The following is a 26408-nucleotide window of genomic DNA, read 5'->3' as shown; positions in this document are numbered from 1 at the left end:
CCATGTAGGAATGTAAACAGTTCAACTTTAGTAAGTCCTTTATGACTTCTCTTTGCTGTTCACCATTTCATGCTTCTCTTCATTCTTGTGTTTGAAAGTCAAATTTTCTTTTCAGCTCTGGTCTTTTCATCAAGAATGCTTGAAAGTCCTCTATTTCATTGAAAGACCATTTTTTCCCCTGAAGTACTATACTCAGTTTTGCTGGGTAGGTGATTTTTGGTTTTAGTCCTAGTTCCTTTGACTTCTGGAATATCCTATTCCATGCCCTTCGATCCCTTAATGTAGAAGCTGCTAGATCTTGTGTTATCCTGATTGTATTTCCACAATACTTGAATTGTTTCTTTCCAGCTGCTTGAAATATTTTCTCCTTGACCTGGGAACTCTGGAATTTGGCCACAATGTTCCTAGGAGTTTCTCTTTTTGGATTTCTTTCAGGAGGTAATCTGTGGATTCCTTGAATATTTATTTTGCCCTCTGGTTCTGGAATCTCAGGGCAGTTTTCCTTGGTAATTTCATGAAAGATGATGTCTAGGCTCTTTTTTTGATCATGGCTTTCAGGTAGTCTCATAATTTTTACATTGTCTCTCCTGGATCTGTTTTCCAGGTCAGTTGTTTTTCCAATGAGATATTTCACATTATCTTCCATTTTTTCATTCTTTTGGTTTTGTTTTGTGATTTCTTGGTTTCTCATACAGTCATTAGCCTCCATCTGTTCCATTCTAATTTTGAAAGAACTATTTTCTTCAGTGAGCTTTTGAATCTCCTTTTCCATTTGGCTAATTCTGCTTTTGAAAGCATTCTTCTCCTCATTGGCTTTTTGAACCTCTTTTGCCAATTGAGTTAGCCTGTTTTTCAAGGTGTTATTTTCTTCAGCATTTTTTGGGTCTCCTTTAGCAGGGTGCTGACCTGCTGTTCATGCTTTGACTGCATGTCTCTCATTTCTCTTCCCAGCTTTTCCTCCACCTCTCTAAGTTGATTTTCAAAATCCTTTTTGAGCTCTTCCATGGCCTGAGCCCACAGAATATTTAGTGTGGATGTTTGGGATACAGAGGCCTTGACTTCTATGTCTTTGCCTGATGGTAAGCATTGTTCTTCCTCATCAGAAGGGAAGGGAGGAGATGCCTGTTCATCAAGAAGGTAACCTTCTATAGTCTTATTTCTTTTCCCTTTTCTGGGCATTTTCCCAGCCAGTGACTTGACCTCTGAATATTCTCCTCACACCCACCTCGCTTCCTGATCCTCCCAGCCAGAGCTTGGGGTCTGAGATTCTAATGCTGCTTCCCAGCCTCAGGGCTTCCGCAGGGGCGGGGCTGCTATTCAGTGTGAGATTAAGTTCAGGTACTCAGGTTAGGGCAGGGCCGCCTGATGGGCTCAGTTCCCTCAGGGGGTTTATGCAGAGACCTTCAACAATGGATCCAGGCTCCTGCCTGCTTGGGGAGCCCTGGTCTGCCACTGCATCAGCTACTGCCTCCCGAGGGGGCCTAAGTTATGGGGGCACCCCACTCCCCTCTCGACCTGCCAAGAAGACTCTCTCACTGACCCCCGTCACCTGTGGGTGGAGGGACCCGCATGGCCACTGGAGATCCCGTCCCTGAAGCCCGCTCAGATCTGCTCTTCTCCGTGCCGTGGCCACGGCAGGGCTGGGCTGGGCTCCGCATCCACAGCGCGACAGACCTTTTGCGAGAGGTTTGCAGGTCCCTCTGGAACAGAAATCTCCTTTGCTCCACTGTGCTGTGGCCTCTACTACTCCAGAATTCGCTGTGAGTTCCTTTTTACCGATGTTCTATGGGTTGTGGGTTCGGAGCTATGTGTATATGCGTCTTTCTACTCCGCCATCTTTGCTCCGCTCCTCTAGACTGCAATATTAAGAACTGGAGATATACAATCTGTCCAAGAGGTTAATGCTAGGAAATCTTAGCCAGAGGTTGGTCTTTCCAGTTAATTCCTGCTCCTTTTGGGAAATAAACTTGGGGTGAATAGTTGAGGGTGGTTATAGCAGAGGGAAACAATGAGAAGCAGAGGGATCCACAGTGGGAAGGGAGGTAAGTAAGGAAGTTCAGGGAAGGCTTTTTGTATTTGCTTGTTTCTTTTTTTATTGTTTGGGATTGGCCCAAATGCAGCTACCTCTCATTAGGGTTATGAGAGATTATTGGCTATAGCCAACACTAAAAAACAAAAAACAAATGAGTGGGAGTGGTGACCCATCCTCTCAAATGTGTCTCCCCCAGTCTCCTGGTAAAAGCAGGTCATCCCAGCTGCACATATAGTTACTGAACTCTGTGCTTCTAGTTCATGAGCTACACAGAGAGTCCCCAGCTCAGGTGCTGCTATCAAAGCAGCTCTGCTCTATGTGTTTTAATACTCAGCTAAGAGCTCAGGGCTTTAAGCTCTTTCAGTGGAGAGAAGCAAACCTTTCCTATGCTTGATCATGAAACTAGAAAGAAAGCTTTATTTAGTCATTCTCTGTCATGTAAGTCCAAAACTTGATTCCTGAGAATCCTGAGATTTCACAAGCCAGAAAATTTGCATGGAGAGGAAATTAAATTTTTATTTCAATATTTGTATGATGAGATTCAATAAGTCTTTATGTCAGAATTCTTTTTCTTTATAGTCATATCTTTTGTACTTTGTCTTTAAGTCAACCAATCAGTCAATAAGCATTGGTTAAGCATTCACTCTCTGCCAGGCCCAGTGCCACACAACAGGGATACATGAAAGGAGAAAGAACTCTTGAGTAACTCACAATGTAGTGAGAGAGAAAGCATGCAAAGAACTAAGTACAAACAGGCTACATAGATGGTAAATTGGGAGAATTACAGAAAAGGGAGAGATTTTCAAAGTGGGATTTTAGCTGGGACTTGAAGGAAACCAGGGAACCCTGGAGCAGAGATGAGGGTGGAGTTGATTTCTTTCATGGAGGACATTCAGTGGAAAGGATAAACAGACCCTCAATCAGTCTTGTTTGAATAACATCAAAGAGGCCAGTGTGAGTAGGTCAAAGTAAGTACTGGGTTGAATGGTGAGAGAGGGATCAGGTATGAGAAGACTGGGAAGGTCAACAGGTCATGAAGAGCTTTGAACAACAAATAGGGAGTTTAATATTTGATGCTGATGTTAATAAGAAGCTATTTTGATTTACAGAATTGCAGCTGGGGGTGGTTGCTCTTTAGTCATTTTCCAGTCCTGTCTGATTCTTGGTGACCCCACTTGAGGGTGTCTTGGTGAAGATATTCGAGTTGTTTGCCATTTCCTTCTTCAACTCATCTTTAGAAATGAGAAAAGTAAGGCAAAATAAGCTAAGTGATTTGTCCAGGGTCACACATTTAGCAAGTGATTCAGGCCAGATTGAAACTCAGGAAGAAGAGTCTTCCTAACTCCAGACCAGGTATTCTATCCCCTCCACCACCAAACTGCTCCTGGGGTGAAGCTGTGACATGGTTAAACCTGTGATTTGGGAAGATCCCTCTGACAACTGAAAGAGGAGTGCCTTGGAGTAGAGAGAGATTTGTTCTCAGAAGGGCTGCATAGGTTTCACCAGTTGCCTGAGGTCCACGACATTGAAAAACTTTAAAGACCCTTGTTGTATAAGGCAAAGAATCTGTCATTCCCAGAGACTTACCTGTATGAGACTTTCCTGTCCAGAAAGTAAAGTCTAACCCTTTAGCAGCCTAGAATTTTCAGGACACAGACAACTAAGGACAACTTACAAGCACTTCATCCATTTTTTAAACCACTTCTGCTTATTCCCTCAGATCACATTCTCTGTACTAAAAATTTCTCTGAAAGTTAGACTGGCATTTAACTCCTGTTAAATTGCCTTATGGAGACAATTGCATGCTCCAAATTAGCATCAAGGATTTGTACCGAAGAATCCCATAGAAATCAGAAAAGAATGAGTACAATAGTTTTCCATAAGCTCTCCATTCCACCAAGGTCATTTTTGTCTCCCAAGCAAATAAACGGCAGCTGCGGAGATAAATAACAAAGGAAAGTAATGGAGAACCAAGAAGGCATCTCCCTGCACTTTAATTTTTTATTCCAGTTTCATGAAATGAATACATACATAGAATACATGGAATATACATACAAACCTACATACATACAGTTTATATATCCTTTTCTATACCTTTTTAAAACATTCTATATAATATCATATATATATAATATTTATTGTTAGTTGTAAGTCTCTGAACCCCAAAAATTGTAAGACTCATAGGGTATTTACCATATTCTGCCTCCTCTGTACTGATTTATAGACTTCTTTTTGTCTCTGCTACTAGATCATAAGTTTTAGAGCATAGATATTGTGTTTTCTATAGCTTTGCATGCCTTTTATAACTCCAGTAACTCATAAATATTTCCTGAACTGAACTTCTTGGTAGGTGTAGATGTGCTGTATTCTGCTTCTTGGCTTACTCTTTCTATTTTAATTGCAGGATTTATGAAAAGAAAGGCCAGTATTTTTGATATTCTGAATTTCTACTTTCACCTAACATTTGTTGAACAGGGGAAAAGAGTTCATTGGAAGAAATGATTATATATTGGGTGTAGGGGGAGGGTGTTGGGTGAGCAATAATATTGGAGAGAATTTCCTTAGAAATTAATCTTCAGCTGGTCCCTTGGCTTCTCTGTGTCTTCCTCCAGCATAAAGAAAGAGCAGTAGTGCATCAGAAGGTATCAGGCCCAGGCACTATGCCTGAGAAGTGGATGTCTGTTCTGCTGCTGCTGCAACTCTGTTACTTTGGATGTGGGTCCTGTGGGAAGGTCCTAGTTTGGCCATTAGGAGGCAGCCACTGGATTAATATGAAAACAGTTCTTGAAGAACTGGAACAAAAAGGGCATATGGTGACTGTGTTAATGCTATGTAATATATTTCTCTTTGACTCTGCTGACTCTTTGGGGCTAAACTATGAGATTTTCCTGTACCACAAACAAAAGAAGAAAGTGGAAATTACTTTGGGCAAGATAATTAACAAAAAACCTACTTTTTCATGCTGGCAAAGACTCGCGATTTCAAGAATCTTTTAACCATTTGGCTCTTTTTGCAACATCAAGGTTTGAAAATGTAATCTTTAAGCAGACTCTTATGGAGAAAATGCAAAAAACTGGCTATGATGTGCTATTTACAGATGCTGTATTTCCAAATGGAGATCTGATAGCTGAGAAGCTTGAAATCCCTTTCATAGTCTTTGGTGGAGCTTGAGGAATGCCTTTGAGAAATACTATGGGGGGTTCCAGCTCCTCTTTCTTATGTCCCTGTGCCCCTGGGCAGACTGACTGACAAGATGACCTTTATGGAAAAGGTAGAGAATATGCTACTTTCTCTCTTCTTTGGCTATTTCTTATTCCATTCATTTGAGAAAAAGTGGGAGCAGTTTTATACTGAGGTGTTAGGTAACATGGTTTTTTTTTCAGCCATGTTTTGTACTATCTTTTTTTTTCAGTTTTGTCTGCCAAACTGATTATCATATAGTTCACTACACTAGATTAAGATTTTCTGCTTTGTAGATCATAAAGAGACTGGGAAAGCCTCAAAGTCTTTCTTCTTATAAAAAGCAAATACATGACTGCATAATGTACAAAGATTAGAGAAAAGTGCCTTAAATACAGTATTTCCACGTAGAAGGACCATATTAGTAACAAATAATCTTCTTGTAGCAATAATTAATTAATATTCACTGCAAAAGGCAATGATCTAAATCAATTTTCTTATCATTATGTATGGTTTGTATTTTTCCACTTCTGAACCACCTGTATCACCCTTGAATGTCTTCTCTTCTGATCCTATAGTCCTACGTTTCCAATTTGTGTCTGCAGCAAATCTTAAGACTTGGGTGACTGGCTGATTGACTCTCCCCATTAGTTACTCGCTGACACTGATCCCTTCTTGCAACCTGGAGTTTCTTTTCCACTGGGATTTGCCTATACTAGATGAGAAAATATTTATATATTCATTTTGATTGCAGCAATCTAGCTCTCTAAAATCAAAATGGAAACCTCCTTTAGTATTTTTAGAAGGATTTGTCAAGGATCTACGTGGCTTTTTTTACTTAAATTTGAGTTACAATTTCTATCCCCTCCTTCCTCTCTTCCCTGCCCCCTTCCTGAGACAGTACACAATGTGATATAGGTTATATCCATATGATTATGTAAAACATTTGCATATTATTCATTTTGTACAAGAAAACGTGAAGAAAAGAAAAAACTGAAAGAAAAAGTGAAAAATAGTCTTCTTTAGTCTGTAGTCAATCATTATCAGTACTTTCTCAAGGGGCAGATAGTACACTAAGTCATTAGAACTTTGGGATTGTCTTAAATCAATGCAGTGTTAAGAATAGCCAAGTCATTCCCCATTCTTCATCCAATAATATTTCTGTTTCAGTGTACAATGTTCTCCTGGTTATATTCACTTCGCTATAAATCAATTCATGCGTGTCTATCTATGATTTTGTGAAATTATCCTGTTGTCATTGTTTCCCCCACTTAATAGTATTTGATTTTTTTCCAATTGCATTGAGATATTTTTCAACATTCACTTTTATAAGACTGTGAGTTCCAAATTTTTTTCTCTGTCCCCTTCCTCCTTCCCAAGATGACATGTAATTTGACAGACTATACATGTACAATCATATTAAACATATTAACACATTTGTCATGTTATGAAAAAGGAATCAGAACAAGAGGGAAAAAATCATGAGAAGGAAAAAAAGGAGAGAAAAATATGTGCTTCAATCTGCATTCAAACTCCATAGTTCTTTCTCTTAATATGGATAGGATTTTCTATCATGAGTTCTTTGGAATTGTTTTAGATCATGGTATTGCTGAGAAGAGCCATGTCTATCAAACTTGGTCACAGCACAGTGTTACTATGTACAATATTTTTCTAGTTCTGCTCATTTCAGTCAGCATCAGTTTAGGTAAGTCTTTCTAGTTTTTTTCTGAAATCATACATTCACAAAGCTATTGTTTCCTCTTCATCGCCTTTAATTTGATCTATTTTTACTTTTGCTTTGTTTGAGATCATGATTGCTACCCTTACTTTCCTTGCTTCAGCTAAATCCTATTAGATTCTACTTCAGTCCTTTACCTTTATGTTGTGTGTATCTCTCAGTTTCAAATATGTTTCTTGTCAACAACATATTGTAGGATTATAGTTTTGAATCCATTATGCTACTTGCTTCCTTTTCATGGGTAAGTTAATCACATTCACATTTATCATTATGATAACTAATGGTGTATTTTCCTCCATGCTATTTTTCATGTGTTTATCCCCCTCTTTCACTTACCATATCCTTTCCATTTTCACAAGTATTTTACTTCTGATAACTACCTTCCCCAATATACCCTCCTTTTCATTAGTTTACCCTCCCCCTTCTATTACCCCTGTCCCTTTTAGATTTTTTTTTATCCAACTGAGTGTGCACTATTCCCTCTTTGAGAAAATTTTAATGCAAGTAAGGTTTAAGGATTGCCTGACGCTCTCCATCTTCCCCTTTATTACAATAGCTCTTCCATGCTTCTTTTGTGTGGGATAATTTATTCCATTCAGTCTCCCCCCTCCTTCTTCCAGTACAATCTTCTTTCTTTCTCCTTTATTTTGTTTTTTTGGGTATCCTCCCATCAAAATCACCTTTTAGCCACACCTTCTGTCTATATGTACTCCTTCGAATTGTTCTTATAGTAATAAAGTTGCTGAATTACAAATATTATCTTGCCATATAAAAATACAAACAGTTTAAGCTTATTGAATTTCTTAGTATTTCCCTTTCTTGTTTGTTTTTTACCTTCTTATGTTTCTCATGAGTCTTGTAGTTAGAGTTCAAATTTTTTATTCGGCTCTGGTATTTTAATTAAAATGTCTGTAAGTTGTCTATTCTAAAATGTCCATTTTCCACTGAAAGAATGCATTCATTTTTGCTGAGCAGATAATTCTTGGTTGTAATCCTAACTCTGTTGCCTTCTGGCACATCATTTTCCAAGCTTTCTGCTTCTTTAACGTGGAATCTGCCAGATCATGCATAAACCCGAATGCAACTCCACAATATTTGAATTATTAATGTTTGGCTAATTGCTATACTTTCTCCTTGATAAAGTGATTTCTGGAATTTGCCTATAATGTTCCTGGTACTTTTCATTTTAAGATCTTTATCAGCCAGTGGTCAGTGTATTCTTTCAATTTCTATTTTCCCCTCATGTTCTAATGCACAAAAGTGTTTCTCTTTGATAACTACTTGAAAGATGTTTTTCAAGTTTTTTATTAGTTTTTTCATTGTGGCTTTCTGGGAGTCCAATCATTTTTATGTTATTTCTTCTGGATCTCTTTTCTAGATCAGCTGTCTTTCTAAGGAGAAATTTCACATTTTCTTCTATTTTTTTACTCTTTTGATTTTGTTTTATTGTATTTTGATGTCTCGTAGAGTTGTTAGTTTCCACTTCTCAATTCAAATTTTTAAGTAATTATTTTGTTCAGTTAGCTTTTCTACATCCAATTCTATTTTTTATGGAGTTACCTTGCTTAGTAAATTTTTGTATGTCTTTTCTCATGCTGTTGACTCTTTTTTCATAATTCTCTGGCATTACTCTAATTTCTTTTCCTATTTCTTCTTCTATTTTCCTACCTTAATTTTTCAAATTCTACTTGAAACTTTTCCAAGAATTCTTTTAGTTTCTATAACCAAATTGCATTTTTCTATGAAGCTTCATATTTTGAAGCTTTTTTGACACTTTTATCTTCTAAGTTTATGTCTTGATCCTCCTTATCACCACAATACCTATTTATATTTAAACTCCTTTTTTGTTTTGTTCTCGCTAATTTTTTCCTGCTTGCCTCCCATTAGCTGCTTTGTGTTTTTATGTGTGAGTTGGGCTCTGATCCTGCGCTGTGCCCTGCTTCTTGTGCTGGGACTCTGGATCTCACTGCTGGCTTTGAATGGTCTTAAGGCTTAACTGCTTGCTTCTTCTGGAGGATAGACATTTTTTCTGACTTGTACTGAATGCAGGCAGCCTCCACTGGGTATAGATCATTCAGAAAGGTCATGAGAGGAGGGTGCCTCCATGGCTGTGTTTCTTCCAGCATAGCTAGAAGATGCCCTGAGGGGCAGTTCTGCCCCATTGTATCTGGGTTACCCAGGTGCACTTGGGTAATGAAAAAAGCAAAATATGCCTCCTCAGACAGTCCTTCTGCTAGGTCAGGGAAAAGAATAGAATTACTTTACAAGGTACAAGGCATAGTAGGACATGTAATTATACCATTTTGCTCTGTACAAAAAATATCTGCCACCCAGTAGAGAAACAACAAAGCCAGGCCTGAGACTTGATGCTAGAAGTGATATATTATCTGGATGAAGCTAGTGGTTCATCTGTCCCAGATCAAAAAGAGATCAGGACTTTAGAGCAAGAGGACCTCCAACAATGATCAGAGATACCACTATGAAACAGGAGAAAGACAAATAATTTTGCTACAGATTGTGTGGATTAAGTTTTTCACAAACTTTTATACACTAGTAAAGGTCAGTCATGTTACCTAACAACCCACACTGAAGTCAGCTCTTTGATGTCTCACTTCTTCAACCAGTTATGTAAGGCCTTAAAATTTTAATAGTATCAAAATTCTATCTAACTACCCTGGAGAGTGGTTTATCAAATCATTCAGACAAAGTCTTAGGGTCTGCCTGCTTTTGCATGCCACCTAGTACCTGCAGTTCTAGAATGTCTTCCTTATTGTTTTTTCACATCAAGGAATACCATCTGAACACCTTCAGGACACAACCCAAGATGGGTGCTGGGCGCGTTGGCTAAAGGATGGGGGAGACTTAGTGGAGTAAGAATAATAATAATAATCTCACTATTTTTAAAAATAAGAAACAACAACTACAGACACAATTAACCTCCTAAATGGGATTACTGCAGTTAGAGTTCACATAGAAGGATCAGAATAATACAAAATGGCAAAACTTCCTGGTAGAATATCAAATATTCTGAATCAAGATGGTCAAGTGGGAGTTATCATTTTAAACACTTCATCTAACACACTTTTTGCATAATAACTTAAAAAGTGCAATGTACCATATTCAGATTGATAAATCTGAGAAAAAGTCATAACAAGTCATTTTTTCTAGGCCAGGGCAGCTTAGGTGAGGTCTGTGGGTATGGAGATTGTGTCTGTGCAGGAGAATAATGCAGCAATGACAGAGGCAGTAGCCAAAGCAAGAGTGGGGAGGCTTCTACCATCCAGGAATGGTAAGGGGAATAGAACCGAACTTGGGCTAGAAGCAGAAAGAAATCCCAGAATACATCTGAACCAACACTGTGAGCCAGAACAAGTGCCAGCTGGTAGCTCTATTGGTCCCACATAACCTAGTTTCACGTCAGTGTTCCGGGGCAGAGAGGAGATGTCAAGTTCACAAGCAAAGGAGACCTTAGCTAAGTACTGAGAAAGAAACAAATTCCAAAAGCTTAGCTGTGTGGATCTGAGCCCAAGAGCAGAAAAGGATCTCAGATCTAAACTTTAACCCACCACATAAGTTTATAGGTGGAATAATCAGGGTGGGAAAGCAATACAAAAGGAGAATTAAGCCCTTCAGTCATTCTGAACTTATAGAACCTCCCAAAAGAGTAGCACAACTCAGTCCAGCAGTAGTCTACTGAAACACAACTATACACAATCCAACAGGTTCAAATCTGAATCAGTAATTGAGAGAGTTCATGCCAGAAGGGCAGTGAACAAACCTCTCTCAAGATTGCACCATATGGAAGCACTGGAAATATGCAGGACCCTATGCCTAACTGTGAAAATAGCAAAAGGACATAATAGAAGCTCAGCTCAGACATACCCCCACCCTGGCCCCAGAAATGAGTAGGGCCCAACACTAACGTAAAATCCAAACTCAGCTGGAATTAATGAGCAAACATAAAAAGGACCCAACCATAAAGAGGTACTTTGATGATAGAGAAGCTCACAGGGAACATAGAAAACACAGACATTAATAACATGAAAACATCTACAAGAAGATCCTTAAAGAAAAATGTAGATTAGACACAGCCTCAATGAGAATTCTCAGTGTACTGGGAACCTTTAACTTATGTTAAAAAAAAAAAAAAAGGAGGTGGAAATAAAGAGAAAAAAACCATATATGGGTGAGGGACGAAAAATGGGGAAAATGAGTGCTATTAAAAAAGTTGTGAAAAGAGAACTAATAGCTTGGTAGAGAGGTTAAAACTATTACTGAAGAAAATAATTCCTTAAAAATTAGGATTGGCCAAATGGAAGTAAATAACTCCATGAGACCTCAACAAATCATAAAATGAATTTTAAAAAACTGAAAAAATAGAAGAAAAGGTTAAATATCTAATAAGAAAAGCAACTGACCTGGGAAAAATAGATCCAGGAGAGATCATTTAAGAATTGGATTACCTAAAATATTCATTAACAAACATCTATTTCAAAAAACTGTTCAAATATATTAGAACCAGATAGTAAAGTAGAAATTAAAAGAATTCATTGGTCATCTCCCAAAAGAAACCCCAAAATGAAAACTCTCAGGAATATTATAACCAAATTCCAGAACTTCTATGTCAAGAAAAAAAATACTGCATTTAGCCAAAAAGGAATAATTCAAATATAAAGAATTTACTATCAAGGTAACAGGACATAGTAGTCATCACCATAAAGAATAGCAGGAACATTTCTGATATTCCAGAAAACAAAGATTTAGGATTATATCCAAGAATAACCTGTCCAATAAAACTTATCATCTTATGGGGTGCATGGCTCAGGATAAAGAATGAGTATTTGCTGAATTAGAACAATTTCAAGTATTCCTAATGAAAAGACCTGAAAAGCAAATACTGTTCAAATAAGACATGATTAGAAATAAAATAATAAGACAGAGAGTAAAAGTCATTCCATTTCATTCAAACATTGAACTAATATACCAAGGCAGAGTTGGTTGCCCATGAACTCAAGCCCATGTGTTATTTTTATTGTTGGTATTCAGGTGTTCTCAGTCATGTCCAATTCTGTGTTGGCTTTTGGGGTTTTCTTGAAAAATACACTGGAATGGTTTACTGTTTCCTTCTCTACCTCATTATATAGATGAGGAAACTGAGGCAAACAGGGTGAAGTGACTTGCCCAGAATCACAAAACTACTAAATGTCTGAACATTTGAACTCAAGGTTAGTCTTCCTGACTCCAGGCTTGGTATTCTTCCCACTGTGCCACTTAGCTGCCACCAAGCCCATGTGCTTCATGATAATCACCTGGAAGAAAATCTATCCTAATTTAAGATCCAAAACAATGATAGTGGAGGAAGAACATATAACAGCAGCTTCCCAGTGGGATTAGGAATTGGCCTCCTTTGGAACCCAATAATGTACAACTTACTGAGACTGACTACAGCATGAACTCACAGTCCGTAACTCTTTTTCCTCAGCTACTCCTTAGAGGACAATGCTGGCAAGACACCCTATTTTGAAATCTGAGGTCAAGGAAGCTTGAGATACAAGTGAGATAGAGTGAAAGGAGAGTATTCTGCTATAAAAGCTACATGCCATAAAGATATAAAATACTATTCCTATTTAAACTCAGAGGGATTAAAAACTGTTCTCTGGCCCCCAAAAAATTCTCCAATAATACAAAACACGACGAATTTTGTGCAAAACATGAATTTGATAATACCAGCTAATGGCTTTTCTCTGATAAGAAACTGATACATGAGTTAAATTTTAACATCCTTATTGACGATATAAGCAGGAACTCATGAGGAAATGAACCTAGTAGGGGATTAGGCAGGAATAACCATGAGCTTGGAGAAATGGGTCTCAGCTCTTTTGCTGCTGCAGCTCTTGTGCTTTAGCTGTGGGTCCTGTGGGAAGGTCCTGGTATGGCCCATGGAGTACAGTCACTGGATCAATTTAAAGAGCATCCTGGATGAGCTGGTACAGAGGGGCCATGAGGTGACTGTATTGAACCCCTCAGCTACTGTTTTTGTTGATCCTGGTAATTCATCAGGTTTCCATACTGAGGTTTTTCCTGTAGAGACAACTCAAGAGGATTTGGCTTCAATTTTTGAAAACTTGATCACACTTTGGAGTTATGAGTTTCCAAAACTTTCAGCATTAGAGTATGGTGCAGCCTTGCAAAAACAGCTCTTTGAGTATTCAAGTTTTATAAAACAGCAGTGTAAGAGTGCTGTTTTGAACAAAGATCTTATGAAGACATTGAAGAAAGCCAAATATGAAGTTGTTCTTGCAGATGCCTTCTATCCTTGTGGTGAGCTCATAGCAGAGATACTTGGAATACCCTTCATCTACAGCCTGCGCCTCACAGTGGGCAATACCCTTGAAAAATACTGTGGAGGACTCTCATTGCCTCCTTCCTATGTGCCTGTGCCCATGACAACACTGACGGACAAAATGACATTTATGGAGCGGGTGAAAAATATGCTTTTCTTCATTTACTTTGACTTTTGGTTTCAGAATTTTGATATGAAGGATTGGGATTGGTTTTACAGTGATGTATTGGGTAAGTCTGTGGCCCCTCTGTGATTTACATGTCACACATGTTCAGTGATTCCCTGACATCCTTATGCTACTCAGGGTAAATGCGTAGAAATTTAATGTCATGAAAAAGTTCTTTGTTGTTTTTTTTTTTCAATTGCAATGAGATATGGAATGTTTTATGAAAAAATGACTCACTTATCCATAAAATGTGAAAATTCCCATTTCACGGTTGCTAAATTGTCTTTTAAGTCTGAATCTTTAGTCAAAATGGAAAGCAGGGAAATAAGCATAATAAATCAATGAAATGAGTGTAAAAGTAATTATTAAGCACCTGTTGCATGCCTGTTATACTGTGGTCTAAACAAAACAGCAAGACAGCCCCTTGCCTTCCAGGAGTATTTTAGTGGGAGAGACACCGCCCGGAGTAAGTTTCACTTACAAGCCCCACAGAGAGGCCTCATGGTCCTACTTAGATGGAGAGGTGGGGAGTATAGTGGCAAAGCAGGTGGTAATGCGTCCTCTTTGACGTTACTACCACTAACACAATTTCTGCTACTGAACCCTCTGACAGCACTTTGGTGGTGACAGCTTGTTTTCTGAGGCTCTTAGTAGCTGTGGCCATGGAGGAGGCAGGGATTAGAGCTCCTGCAGAAGCAGACACCAGAGTTTTTGTTCTTGTTGTTGAGTCATTTCGGTCATGTCCAACTTTTGTGACCCTATTTGTGATTTTCTTGGCCAAGATACTAAAACAGTTTGCCGTTTCCTTCTTCAGCTCACTTCATAGAAGAAACTACGGTAAACAGGCTTAAGGATAAAGGCAAATAGGTTAAGTGACTTGCCATGGGGCACTCAGCTAGGAAGTATCTGAGGTTATATTTGAACTCAGGTCTTCCTGACACCAAGTCCACGTTCTATCCACTGAGCCATCTAGCTCCCTCCATAATATATATTACATGTACACACACGTGTATATATATATATGTATATATATATATAAATATAGATATAGATATACAATATATATTATGCTGTTTATAATGTACAGTGTACATAATATATACCATATATATTACACAATGAATACATATACATGCATGCATTTTTACATCATCATTTCTTCCCCACAAAGTATTTGACTTTGTTTTAAAATGTAACTGTAATACACACTCTCATTGGCCTCACCACCTGAAGGTCAGGTGTATTAAATTTTTTTCTTCACCAGGGTTTTCCAGTGGTGTTAAGGGAATTGCAAAGTTATCTACGATCTTGGCAAATGACACTAAGCCTCACCAATGTAGTTCCTCAATTCTAAGAGATGTCCCTTGTATGCCGTTTCCACTAGCTACCAACAGTCAGATTAGCTTTTACACAGAAATGTTTACTCTGAAAAGTATAATCACAAAATGTACAAACTTATACCTGCAACCCATAGCAAGTATAATCTTCCACTACATGCATTGCCTCGGTCTCTTGAGGGGAAGGGGATTAGGTTCATAATTTAGCTCAGCTGCTATAGAACATGATCCACTTTCAAGTCCAAAATCCCCCTAGACTCAGACGTTCTGGCTTCTGAGGGGTTCCATGCTGGCCCCAGTGGCTGCACTGCACCACCCTGCCTGCAGTTCTGGTACCAAGAACACCATAGCTTAAACTTCTGGATCCAAGGGGATCACCTCCAGCACCTGAAACTGCAAACAAACAGCACACCTAGGCCCATTTCTGGAGCAGAGGAAAAGAGTAAGACCAAGGGAAGGAGTATCCTACCCTTCTCAGGTCATGGTGTCCATTCTGGGTACAATAGACAGGAATCACCAAAAGGGTGGAGCTGAACAGTGGAGAAAAAGAGGGGCTGAAAAGGGCAAATGACTCCACTTTGCCAGACTTAAATACACAGATACTCATTCAAAGGAACCTATTCCTCCCATGTGGTAGAGGATTCACCAGGATAGAGCATGTTAGATAAACTGGACATGTTCAAAAGACTTCTCTTAAGGGAATTTCACTCTATATTGGAACTTGGCATGCCCAGAGAAGCCAAGATTCTATAGTATTATCTATGTTTTATATTTTTATTTATTTTGTTAAATATTTTCTAAATACATTTTAAACTGGTTCAGATGGCACTTGTTAGTATTGTGAGTCTCATGTGCCCCCCATGTTTTTCTGCCTCTGGTCTACATTTTTGAGTGCGGAAAGGACAATAACATATAATGTCTTGAAAGATAAAATTGAGTGAAGTTATGAGGGTTTTAAAAGCCACGTAGAGGAAGGTATATTTTATTTTCAAAGCAAGAAAGACCATTGTCATTTACTGAATAAGGAAGTAATATGCTCAACTCTTTACTTGAGGAAATCCAACATGACCACTGTGTGAGGATGGATTAGAATGGGGAGAGATTTGAAAAAGGAAGATCAATTAGGGTCATTGCAATTGCTGAGATGAGAGCTGAGGAGGGAATGAGCTAAAATAGTGACTGTGGAAAGAGAAAATTGGTGCAAGAGGGTTTGTGAGAAGAGAGAATGGGGAAGATTCAAGAGATTCTGTGCAGATTAAAAAAAAAAGCAAGATGTGGCAACTGATTGGATATGTGATGGTGACTCCTTGTCATTTTGTAGTACCTAGAATATCATCTCAACACATTAAGCATGCAACCCAACACAGATTCTGGCTGCATTGGTTTCAGGATCTTGGTAAACCCAGTAGAACTACAAGTCTGAGCCAATATTAATATTCCCAACATGAGTGACATCTATATATACAAACTCATGCATAAGTGAGACCAGATGCTGTTTGTAAATATTGAAAATTATCTCAAAGCTCAGTACATTTTTCATTTTCACTCACTAAGTCAAATTGCAGGAATTTATGCCAGAACCAGTACTGCTAGAAGAAGTCATTTGATATGTTTAGAAGAGGCTGTTCCCATTTTTTTTCATTCATTGAACCTATTACATGAGAGGTCACAGTCAATTGTCCTTGAATCCAAGACAGTGTGCACTATGATACTCACTGGGGAGAATCTTGAATCCTGGTCTGAAAAGTCACAAGGACTGGGAAGGTTAAGGAAGATCTTCCAACAGGATCTCCAGGAACAGGATCAGGAATTGGAATCCTTCAGTTCCCAACCACAAGCAACTCAACAAGACAAACTGAGGGATGAACTGGTGTCACGATATGAGGAGACGACTTGTTCTCCAGAGCTAAGGCCCAGCAAGCAAGCTGTGCCCTAAGCTCAACATAACAACAGTCCTTTGCACTCACCCTCTGGAAAAATTATACCATATTATTTGTGTATTCCTTTGACTAGCACCATTTGTTTTCTGAGCTCAGACTAGTTCTGGTCATGAAGCCCTGCTAGGAATCGCACTGGTCACACTGTAGCTCGTACTCCCCATTGTCAGGCCTACAGCTCACTCTGCAATCATTGGTATAAGTATTGAGAGCCCCCAACTCGAGGGGCAGGGCCCCAGTACATGTCTAATTTCCCTCCTTGCATGCGAGCTGTTTCCCTCACTTTGAAACTAAATCTCTGTTCGATTCCTGACTCTCCTGTTTTTAGACTGCTCTGTCCAGCACTGGTCATGCACAGGTTGCAGAATGATCCAGTCCAGTTGACACTGGCAAATACAGATTCAGTTTTCTCAGGTTCTTCTGAGAGGACAATGCTGGTGAGATAGCTCCTCCTGAAATCTAATGGCAAAGAGGTTTAGGATACATTTTACAATAAAATCTATTTGCTTTTAAAGAAGCAATGAATGTCATTATTTAAGTAGTGTTAATATTTAGCCCCAGATCAAATTAAACTCTTCTATTATAATCCCTGGTCGAAGTACCAATTAATAGTTGGAACATTAAACTTTGTACAATCTGGCAACTTCCACATCAGATAAGTATCCTCCATTGACACAAAAGTTTTGCAATCTATTGACTCCCTGCTTAGTCATGGTCTTTTTATACCCTGTTATAAAACCAAAGGTTCCCTTGTTAGATAAAGAATTTAGAGATACCAGTTCAATTTTAAACTTTTTATTGGTTCATTTGGTGATTCAACCAAGAAATACTGATGGAATGAGAGCAGTTACTGGTAAAGCAGGAATAACCATGACGTCTGAGAAATGGGTCTCAACTCTTTTGCTTCTGGAGCTCTGTTGCTTTAGCTCTGGGTCCTGTGGGAAGGTCCTGGTAGGGTCAGGTAGTATAGTCAAAACACACAAGGATCAATTTAAAGTCCATCCTGGATGAGCTTATGAAGAGTGGCCATGAGGTCACTATGCTGACTCCCTCAACTAGTTTTTGTTGACCCTGGTAATTCATCAGCTTTCCAAGCTGAGGTATTTCCTTGAGTGAAAAGTCAAGAGGATTTGACTGCATTTTTGTATAACTGTATCATACTTTGGAGTTATAAGTGGAGAAAACTTTTAGCATTATACTACGGTGCAACCATTCAAAAAAATGTTTTTGATGAGTTCAAGGCTGGTAAACCAGTGTTGTGAGAATGTTATTTTGAACAAATCTCTAATGAAGATATTCAGGAAAGCCAAAAATGAAGTTATTATTGCAAATGTATGTCTCCTTGTGCTGAGCTCATACAGAGATTCTTGGAATGTCCTTTGTCTATAGTTTGTACTTCAGCATGGGTAATACATATGAAAAATGCTGTGGAGGACTCTCTTCCTCCCCTCCTTTGTGCCTGACAAGGTGACATTCATGGAGAGGGTGAAAAATATGCTTTTTCTTCCTTTATTTTGACTTTTGGTTTCAGAATTTTGATGTGAAGGATTAGGATCAGTTTTACAGTGATGTGTTAGGTAAGCCTAGGGTTCCCTCATGGTTTATATATATATGACAGGAGTATATAGTCACTCCACCATTTTTTACATATCTGGAGGTTAATTGGTTGGTGTTTAAAGTTATGAGGATTCTTTGTTTAATTATTGCTGATAAGAAATGGAATTGGTCTTTAACAATAAGATTTACTTAACTATGAAATATAGGTAACTGCCCTATTACTGATAATATTGTAGCTAAAGTCTTAATCTTTAAAACAGAAATATAAGTTCATAGAAATGAGTTAAACACCATTATTCAGAAGAAGGGTGTGCTTTTTATTAATTTGATATTAGGCATATGATTTATGTGGCCTAAGCTGAGGTTACATTGGCCACTCAGGAGTCAGTGCCTTAGGTGATTGGCATGGAAATTTTGACCTCTCAGTTTTTTACAGGCTCAGTCTGTGCTTGCAGAGTGGATGGGGACAGTGGCAAGAACTGTGACTTCACTAGGATAGGAAACCCCCTCTAGCAAGTTCCCTTCTTTTACACCTTAAAGATTTCAAGTCATCTGGAACAGTGATTTCTAGGCTGAAGCAGCTTTGAGTGTGCAACCTGTATGTGCCAGAGGAGGATTCTGAGCATAAGGCTTGTTAATTTAAGGCTGACTCTCTCCATACCCTCTAACATTGTTTACATAGTAAACAAGAAATATTTGGCAGCCCTCAAAAATCAGCAAAAATAATGAGAAAATGAATCCACATGTTACAATTTCAGGTTGTCTTGGCTTTTGTTTAGAGTTCTATGCAAAAACACATCCCAACCAGTTAAGAAAGTATGAGGGTTGTTGAAGGCCATGAAGCTGGGAGAGATTCCTTACCTGGGAGAAGCAAATGGGTCAGCTTTCTCACCTAAAGAAATAGATCAAGATTTTGGAGCAAAAATCACTATCAAACAGAAAAAAGAAAATTGTTGCTTAGTAGAAGAAGTATAGACTCAGAATATCATAAACATTGACACATGGCATTTGAGTTGACAACTCAGAACATGGTTCTCAGACAGAATTTTCTTTTTATTTTCTCTTATTTTTGTTATTTTACCCTTTAAGCATTTATTGTAGATCTTCAATTCTAGAATTGCCATTTTCCACCTACAGTTCACAAACCAAAGGAGTGGAATGGTTCCACCAGCTACCTGAGGACATTCTGGGTGTGCATTAGTACAATGTACTTTTCAGGTGCCCTGTCATTTTGTAGTACCTAGAAAACATAATTTCAACTCTTTAGGAATCCAGCCCAAAATGGGTGTCTGATGCATTAAGTGAAGGGATAGGCAGACCCAGTGGAACAAGAAATGTGAGCTGGTATGAATATTTCCAACAACGTGAGGTACTATTACAGAGAACACCCTATGAGTGAGGTCAGATGCCTTTGAAAATCATGGAAAATTGTCTTAAAACTCAATGAGACAAAGCCAAATTGAAAACATTTCTGTCTGAATATCAAATACAACTAGAACAGGAGATTATTATTAATGAGATTACCTGGGATGCTGGGAAGAGACTTTTCCCAAATATTGGATACCAGATCACAGTCTCAAGTCCATGATAATCAAGGGTAAACTATCAGGTCCAGGTCTCAAAGGCCACAAGGTTTGAAGAATTAGAGAAAGGGTTTCCAACAGGAGCTCTCCCAATGAGATCTGAAATTGACCTTCACTGGGCCCCAACCCCCTCTAACCCAATAACAACTACAGAAGGATGTCTTCAAAATTCATCAGCAATGTTTCTCTGGCACAGCAAGGAGCCAATGCTAGTCAATTACTCCATCTGGACATTCAAGTACAAAGACACTCATGACATCTTCACAATTTATGTACTTGCACTATGAAATCTGAGCTTGTTAAAAAAAAAAAACCAGTAAATGGTGTTCTCTTTTAAAACCTAAGTAAGTAAAACCATTCCACAGTTCCGGAAGAAAATTCTAGATTAGATTAGCAACATAGGATGTGAAAGTTCAATTTTGTTTGGAATAAACTTTTTTGCAATTAGCTAAATGTCCTCCTTTGACACTAAAGTTCATGACATGAATTAACCTCTTGCCAAATCTGTCTCCATTTTCCATCAATAACTTGGACTAAGGCTTTGTTTTTTGAACAAGGACTTGACACATTTCAGTTACATTCTAACTTCTTGGTCAATTCCTTTCTTATATAATACATTGCACCTTATAACAGGAAGCTAGTGAATTCAAAAAGGCAAAACCGTGAGATCTGAGAAGTGAGCTGCAGCTCTTTTGCAGCCGCACCTATGTTGTTTTAACTTTGGTTCCTGTGGGAACATTCGAGCATGGCCTACGGAATATAGTAATTGGATAAATATGAAGACCATCCTGGATGATCTGGCTCAGAGGAGCCATGAGGTTACTGTCCTGACATCTACAGCTTCCATTCTTATTCATTCTACCAAAACATCTCTTCTCAACTTTGAGGTTTATCCTGTGTCATTCATTAAAGAAGATGTTGTTAATAATTTTGAAAATTGGATTAAGGAATACATGTATGAGTTACCAAGACTTTCACCTTGGGAGTATGCTACAAAGATGCAAGGTGTGTTTTTTGCATCTTCAAAGGTTCTCAAACAGCTTTGTGCAAGTGTTGCTTTGAACAAAAAATTCATGAAGACATTGAAGGAAGCCAGATGTGATGTTGTTGTTTCATATGTTTTTGTCTTTGTGTTGAGCTCATAGGTGAGGCCTTTGGAATACCTATTGTCTACACTCTTTGGTTCACTACTGGCAATACATATGAAAAATACTGGGGAGGACTCCCTTCCCCACCTTTCTATGTGCGAGTGGTCTCGACAGAATTGACTGACAGGATGACATTCATGGAGAGGGTGAAAATATGATTCTCTTCTTTTACTTTGACTTTTGGTTTTAGAATTTTGACGTGAAGGACTGGGATCAGTTTTATAGTAATATGTTACATAAGCCTGTGGTTCCTTCATGGTTTACGTGGCAGGACTATACAGTCACTCCATCATTTTTTATATATTGAAAGGTAAATGGGTTGGTGTTTAAAGCTATGGGGATTCATTGTTTATTTATTGCTAATAAGAAAAGGAATTGTTCTTTAACAATACGACTTAGTTAACTATGTAACCTAGGTATCTACCCTATAGCTGCTACTCTGTGAGCTAACTTCTGAATCATTAAACCAGAAAAACAGGTTCAAAGAAATAATAGCTAAATGTCATTATTTAGAGAGGAGAGAATTTTTTAAAATTTATTTATTTAACTTTTAACATTCATTTTCACGAAATTTTGGGTTCCAAATTTTCTCCCCCCTTGTCCCCTCTCCCCACCCCAAAACACCAAGCATTCTAATTGCCCCTATCACCAATCTGCTCTCTCTTCTATCATCCCTCTCTGCCCTTGTCCCCTTCTTCTCTTTTGTCCTGTAGGGCCAAGTAACTTTCTGTACCCCTTTACCTGTATTTCTTATCTCCTAGTGGCAAGAACAGTACTCAACAGTTGTTCCTAAAACTTTGAGTTCCAACTTCTCTTCCTCCCTCCCTCCCCACCCCTTCCCTTTGGAAGGCAAGCAGTTCAATATAGGCCATATCTGTGTAGTTTTGCAAATGACTTCCATAATAGTCGTGTCGTATAAGACTAACTATATTTCCCTCCATCCTATCCTACCCCCATTGCTTCTATTCTCTCTTTTGATCCTGTCCCTCCCCATAAGAATTGACCTCAAATTGCTCCCTCCTCCCAATGCCCTCCTTTCCATTATCCCCCCCACCCTGCTTATCCCCTTATTCCCCACTTTCCTGTATTGTAAGATAGGTTTTCATACCAAAATGAGTGTGCATTTTATTCCTTCCTTTAGTGGAATGTGATAAGAGTAAACTTCATGTTTTTCTCTCACTCCCCTCTTTTTTCCTCCACTAAAAAGTCTTTTGCTTGCCTCTTTTCTAAGAGATAATTTACCCCATTCCATTTCTTCCTTTTTCCTCCCAATATATTTCTCTCTCACCCCTTAATTTCATTTTTTAAGATATGATCCCATCCTCTTCGATTCACTCTGTGTATTCTGTCTCTATGTGCATGCATGTGCATGTGTGTGTGTGTGTGTGTGTGTGTGTGTAATCCCACCCACTACCCAGATACTGAAAAGTTTCAAGAGTTACAAATATTGTCTTTCCATGTAAGAATGTAAATAGTTCAACTTTAGTAAGTCCCTTATGACTTCTCTTTGCTGTTTACCTTTTCATGCTTCTCTTCATTCTTGTGTTTGAAAGTCAAATTTTCTTTTCAGCTCTAGTCTTTTCATCAAGAATGCTTCAAAGTCCTCTATTTCATTGAATGACCATTTTTTCCCCTGAAGTACTATACTCAGTTTTGCTGGGTAGGTGATTCTTGGTTTTAGTCCTAGTTCCTTTGACTTCTGGAATATCATATTCTACACCCTTCAATCCCTTACTGTAGAAGCTGCTAGATCTTGTGTTATCCTGATTGTATTTCCACAATACTTGAATTGTTTCTTTCTAGCTGCTTGCAATATTTTCTCCTTGACCTGGGAACTCTGGAATTTGGCCACAATGTTCCTAGGAGTTTCTGTTTTTGGATCTCTTTCAGGTGGTGATCAGTGGATTCCTTGAATACTTCTTTTCAGCTCTGGTTCTAGAATCTCAGGGCAGTTTTCCTTGATAATTTCATGAAAGATGATGTCTACGCTCTTTTTTTGATCATGGCTTTCAGGTAGTCCCATAATTTTTAAATTGTCTCTCCTGGATCTCTTTTCCAGGTCAGTTGTTTTTCCAATGAGATATTTCACATTATCTTCCATTTTTTCATTCTTTTGGTTTTGTTTTGTGATTTCTTGGTTTCTCATAAAGTCATTGGCCTCCACCTGTTCCATTCTAATTTTGAAAGAACTATTTTCTTCAGTGAGCTTTTGAACCTCCTTTTCCATTTGGCTAATTCTGCTTTTGAAAGCATTCTTCTCCTCATTGGCTTTTTGAACCTCTTTTGCCAGTTGAGTTAGCCTATTTTTCAAGGTGTTATTTTCTTCAGCATTTTTTTGGGTCTCTTTTAGCAAGGGGTTGACCTGCTTTTCATACTTTACTTGCATCTCTCTCATTTTTCTTCCCAGTTTTTCCTCCACCTCTCTAACTTGATTTTCAAAATCCTTTTGGAGCTCTTCCATGGCCTGAGCCCATTGGGTGGGCTGGGATACAGAAGCCTTGACTTCTGTGTCTTTCCCTGATGGTAAGCATTATTCTTCCTCATCCAAAAGGAAGGGAGGAAATACCTGTTCACCAAGAAAGTAACTTTTTATAGTCTTATTTTTTTTCCCTTTTCTGGGCATTTTCCCAGCCAGTGACTTGACTTCTGAGTTTTCTTTCCACCCGCACCTCACCTCCAGATCCACCCAGCCAGCACTTGGGGTCTGAGATTCAAATGCAGCTTCCCAGCCTCAGGGCTTTAGGCAGGGGCAGGGCTGCTATTCAGTGTGAGATTAAGTTCAGGTGCTCACGTTGGGGCATAGTCACCACACAGGGTTCATTTCCCTCAGGGGTTTTATGCAGAAACCTTCAACAATGAATCCAGGTTCCTGCCTGCTTGGGGAGCCCCTGTCCATTGCCGCCCCCACTCCTGCCTCCTGAGGGGGCCTGAGTTATGGAGACACTCTGCTCCCCTCCTGGCAAGCCAAAAAGACTCTCTCACTCACCCCCCGCACCCGTGGGTGGAGGGATCTGCATGGCCACTGGAGATTCTGTCCCTGAAGCCTGCTCGGATCTGCTCCTCTTGGTGCCATGGCCAAGGCAGGGCTGGGCTGGGCTCTGGGTCTGGCGCGACAGACCTTTCCTCATTTTTTCAGGGCTCTCTGAAACAGAAATCTCTCCACTCTGTTGTTCTGTGGCTTCTGCTGCTCCAGAATTTGTTGGGAGTTCTTTTTTACAGATATTTTATGGGCTGTGGGTTCAGAGCTAGCATATGTGAATCTTTCTACTCCACCATCTTGGCTCCTCCCCCCAAGTATGAGAGAATTTTTTAAAATTGATATTTTCTATCTCTATATATGTGGCCTAAGCAGAAGGTACACTTGCTGCTCAAGCACCAGCGCCTTAGCTGATTAGCATAAAAGCTTAGACCTTTTAAGTTTTTACAGGCTTGGGTAGTACCTAAAGAATGGATGAGGATAGTGTCAGGAATGGTAACATCACTAGGGTAGGAAACTCCAGGAAACTCCCTCTAGCAATGCCCCTTCTTTGTACTTTAAGAGTTCAAGCCACCTAGAACGGTGACTTCTAGACTGAAGTAGCCTTGAGTTTGTAGTTGGTATGTGCCAGAGGAGGATTTTGAGCATAAGTCTTGCTAATTTAAAGCTGATTCTCTCCATACCCTCTAACATTGTCTACATAGCAAACAAGGAAAATTTGGCAGCCCTCAAAAATCAGCAAAAATAATGAGGCTGTCTTGACTGTTGTTTAGAGATCTATGCAAAAATATTTCCCAAAAATGTGCATACCCTTTGACCCAGCAATATCGCTACTAGGACTGTATCCCCAAGAGATCATAAAAATGGGAAAGGGTCCCACATGTACAAAAATATTTATAGCAGCACTCTACGTAGTTGCCAAAAACTGGAAGTCAAGGGGATGTCCATCAATTGGGGAATGGCTGAATAAATTATGGTATATGAATGTAATGGAGTACTATTGTGCCATAAGAAATGATGAACAAGAAGACTTCAGAGAGGCCTGGAAGGACTTATATGACCTGATGCTGAGTGAAAGGAGCAGAACCAGGAGAACTTTGTGCACAGCAATGACTACAGTGTGCAAGAGTTTTTTCTGGTAGTCTTGGAATTTTGTAATAACGCAAAAACTTCTTATAAAAAAAAAAAATCCCAAAGGTGGTTCTCAAGGCAAAATGCCTTCCACACTCAGAGAAAGAAATATGGAAGTCATTCACAAAATGTAGCAGATCATGTTTGTGTATGTGTATGTGTTTGTGTATCATGTTTTGATCTGTTATATGATTTCTTTCATTTATTTTAGTCTGACTACATAGTATGACTATAGTGAAAATATACTCAATAGGATAGTATATGTAGAACCTATACAGAATTGTATGCAGTCGTGGGGAGGGAGGGGGGTAGTGGGGGTAGGTGTGGGGGGGATAAAATCTCAATTGTATGGCAGTGATTGTTAAACATTAAAAAATAATAAAAAAATAAATAAAATTAAAAAAGAAGAAAAAAAAGAAAAAGAAAGCAATCAAAAAAAAAAAAAGTATTTCCTGACCAGTTGGGAAAGTATGAGAGTTGTTGAAGGCCATGAAGCTGGGAGAGTTTTCTTACCTGGGAGAAGGCAATGGCTCAACTTTCTCACCTGAAGGAATAAATCAGGATTTTGGAGCAAAAATCACTATCATACAAGAAAAAGAAAATTGCTGCTTAGTAGAAGATGTATAGATGCAGAATATGATAAACATTGACACATGGCAGTTTAGTTGACAACCCAGAACATGGTTCTCAAATGTAGAACTTTCTTTTTATTTCCTTATTTTTTTATTTTTTTTTATTATTTTACCCTTTAAGTGTTTATTGTAGATCTTCAATACTAGAATTGCCATATTTCCACCTAAAATTCACAAATGAAAGGAGTGGAATGGTTCCACTAACTACTTGAGGACATTCTGTGCATGCATTAGTACAATGTCCTTTTCAGACTCCCTGTCATTTTGTAGTACCTACAAAACATAATTCTAACTCTTTAGGGATCCAGCCCAAAAGGGGTACCTGATGTATTAGCTCCAGTGAAGGGATAGGCAGACACAGTGGAACAAGAAATATGAGGTGGTATGAATATTTCCAACAATGTGAGTTACTATTACAGAGACCACCCTTTGAGTGAGGTCAGATGCCCTTGCAAATCATGGGAAAATGTCCTAAAACCCATTGAGACATAGCCAAATTGAAAACATTTTGGGCTGAATATCAAGTACAACTAGAACATAAGATAATCATGAATGAGGTCACTTGGGATGTTGGAAGGAATCTATTACCAAATATTGCATACCAGGTCAGAGTCCATGAATTCAAGCCATCACAATCAAGGGAAGAC

General features: G+C 38.7%; 1 protein-coding gene and 1 pseudogene across 4 annotated transcripts in view; both read left to right on the top strand.

Annotated features, from left to right (window-relative positions):
• Positions 1-26408, top strand: part of LOC140511743 (UDP-glucuronosyltransferase 2A2-like) — a 144748-nt gene that overhangs the window by 20540 nt on the left and 97800 nt on the right. The window contains exon 1 of one of the 4 annotated variants that reach the window (XM_072620926.1): positions 12785-13523. The exons of the other annotated variants lie outside the window; for them this stretch is intronic. Within the exon in view, the coding sequence (XP_072477027.1) occupies positions 12800-13523 (724 nt within the window). The 5' untranslated portion in view covers positions 12785-12799. Of the gene's footprint in view, positions 1-12784; positions 13524-26408 lie in introns of those variants that run through there. 4 annotated transcript variants of the gene reach the window in all.
• Positions 17604-21535, top strand: LOC140510813 (UDP-glucuronosyltransferase 2B31-like; annotated as a pseudogene).

Source organism: Notamacropus eugenii, chromosome 6 (genome assembly GCF_028372415.1).
Source record: "Notamacropus eugenii isolate mMacEug1 chromosome 6, mMacEug1.pri_v2, whole genome shotgun sequence".
Lineage (NCBI taxonomy): Eukaryota > Metazoa > Chordata > Mammalia > Diprotodontia > Macropodidae > Notamacropus > Notamacropus eugenii.
This window is presented reverse-complemented; position numbering and strand designations above follow the sequence as displayed.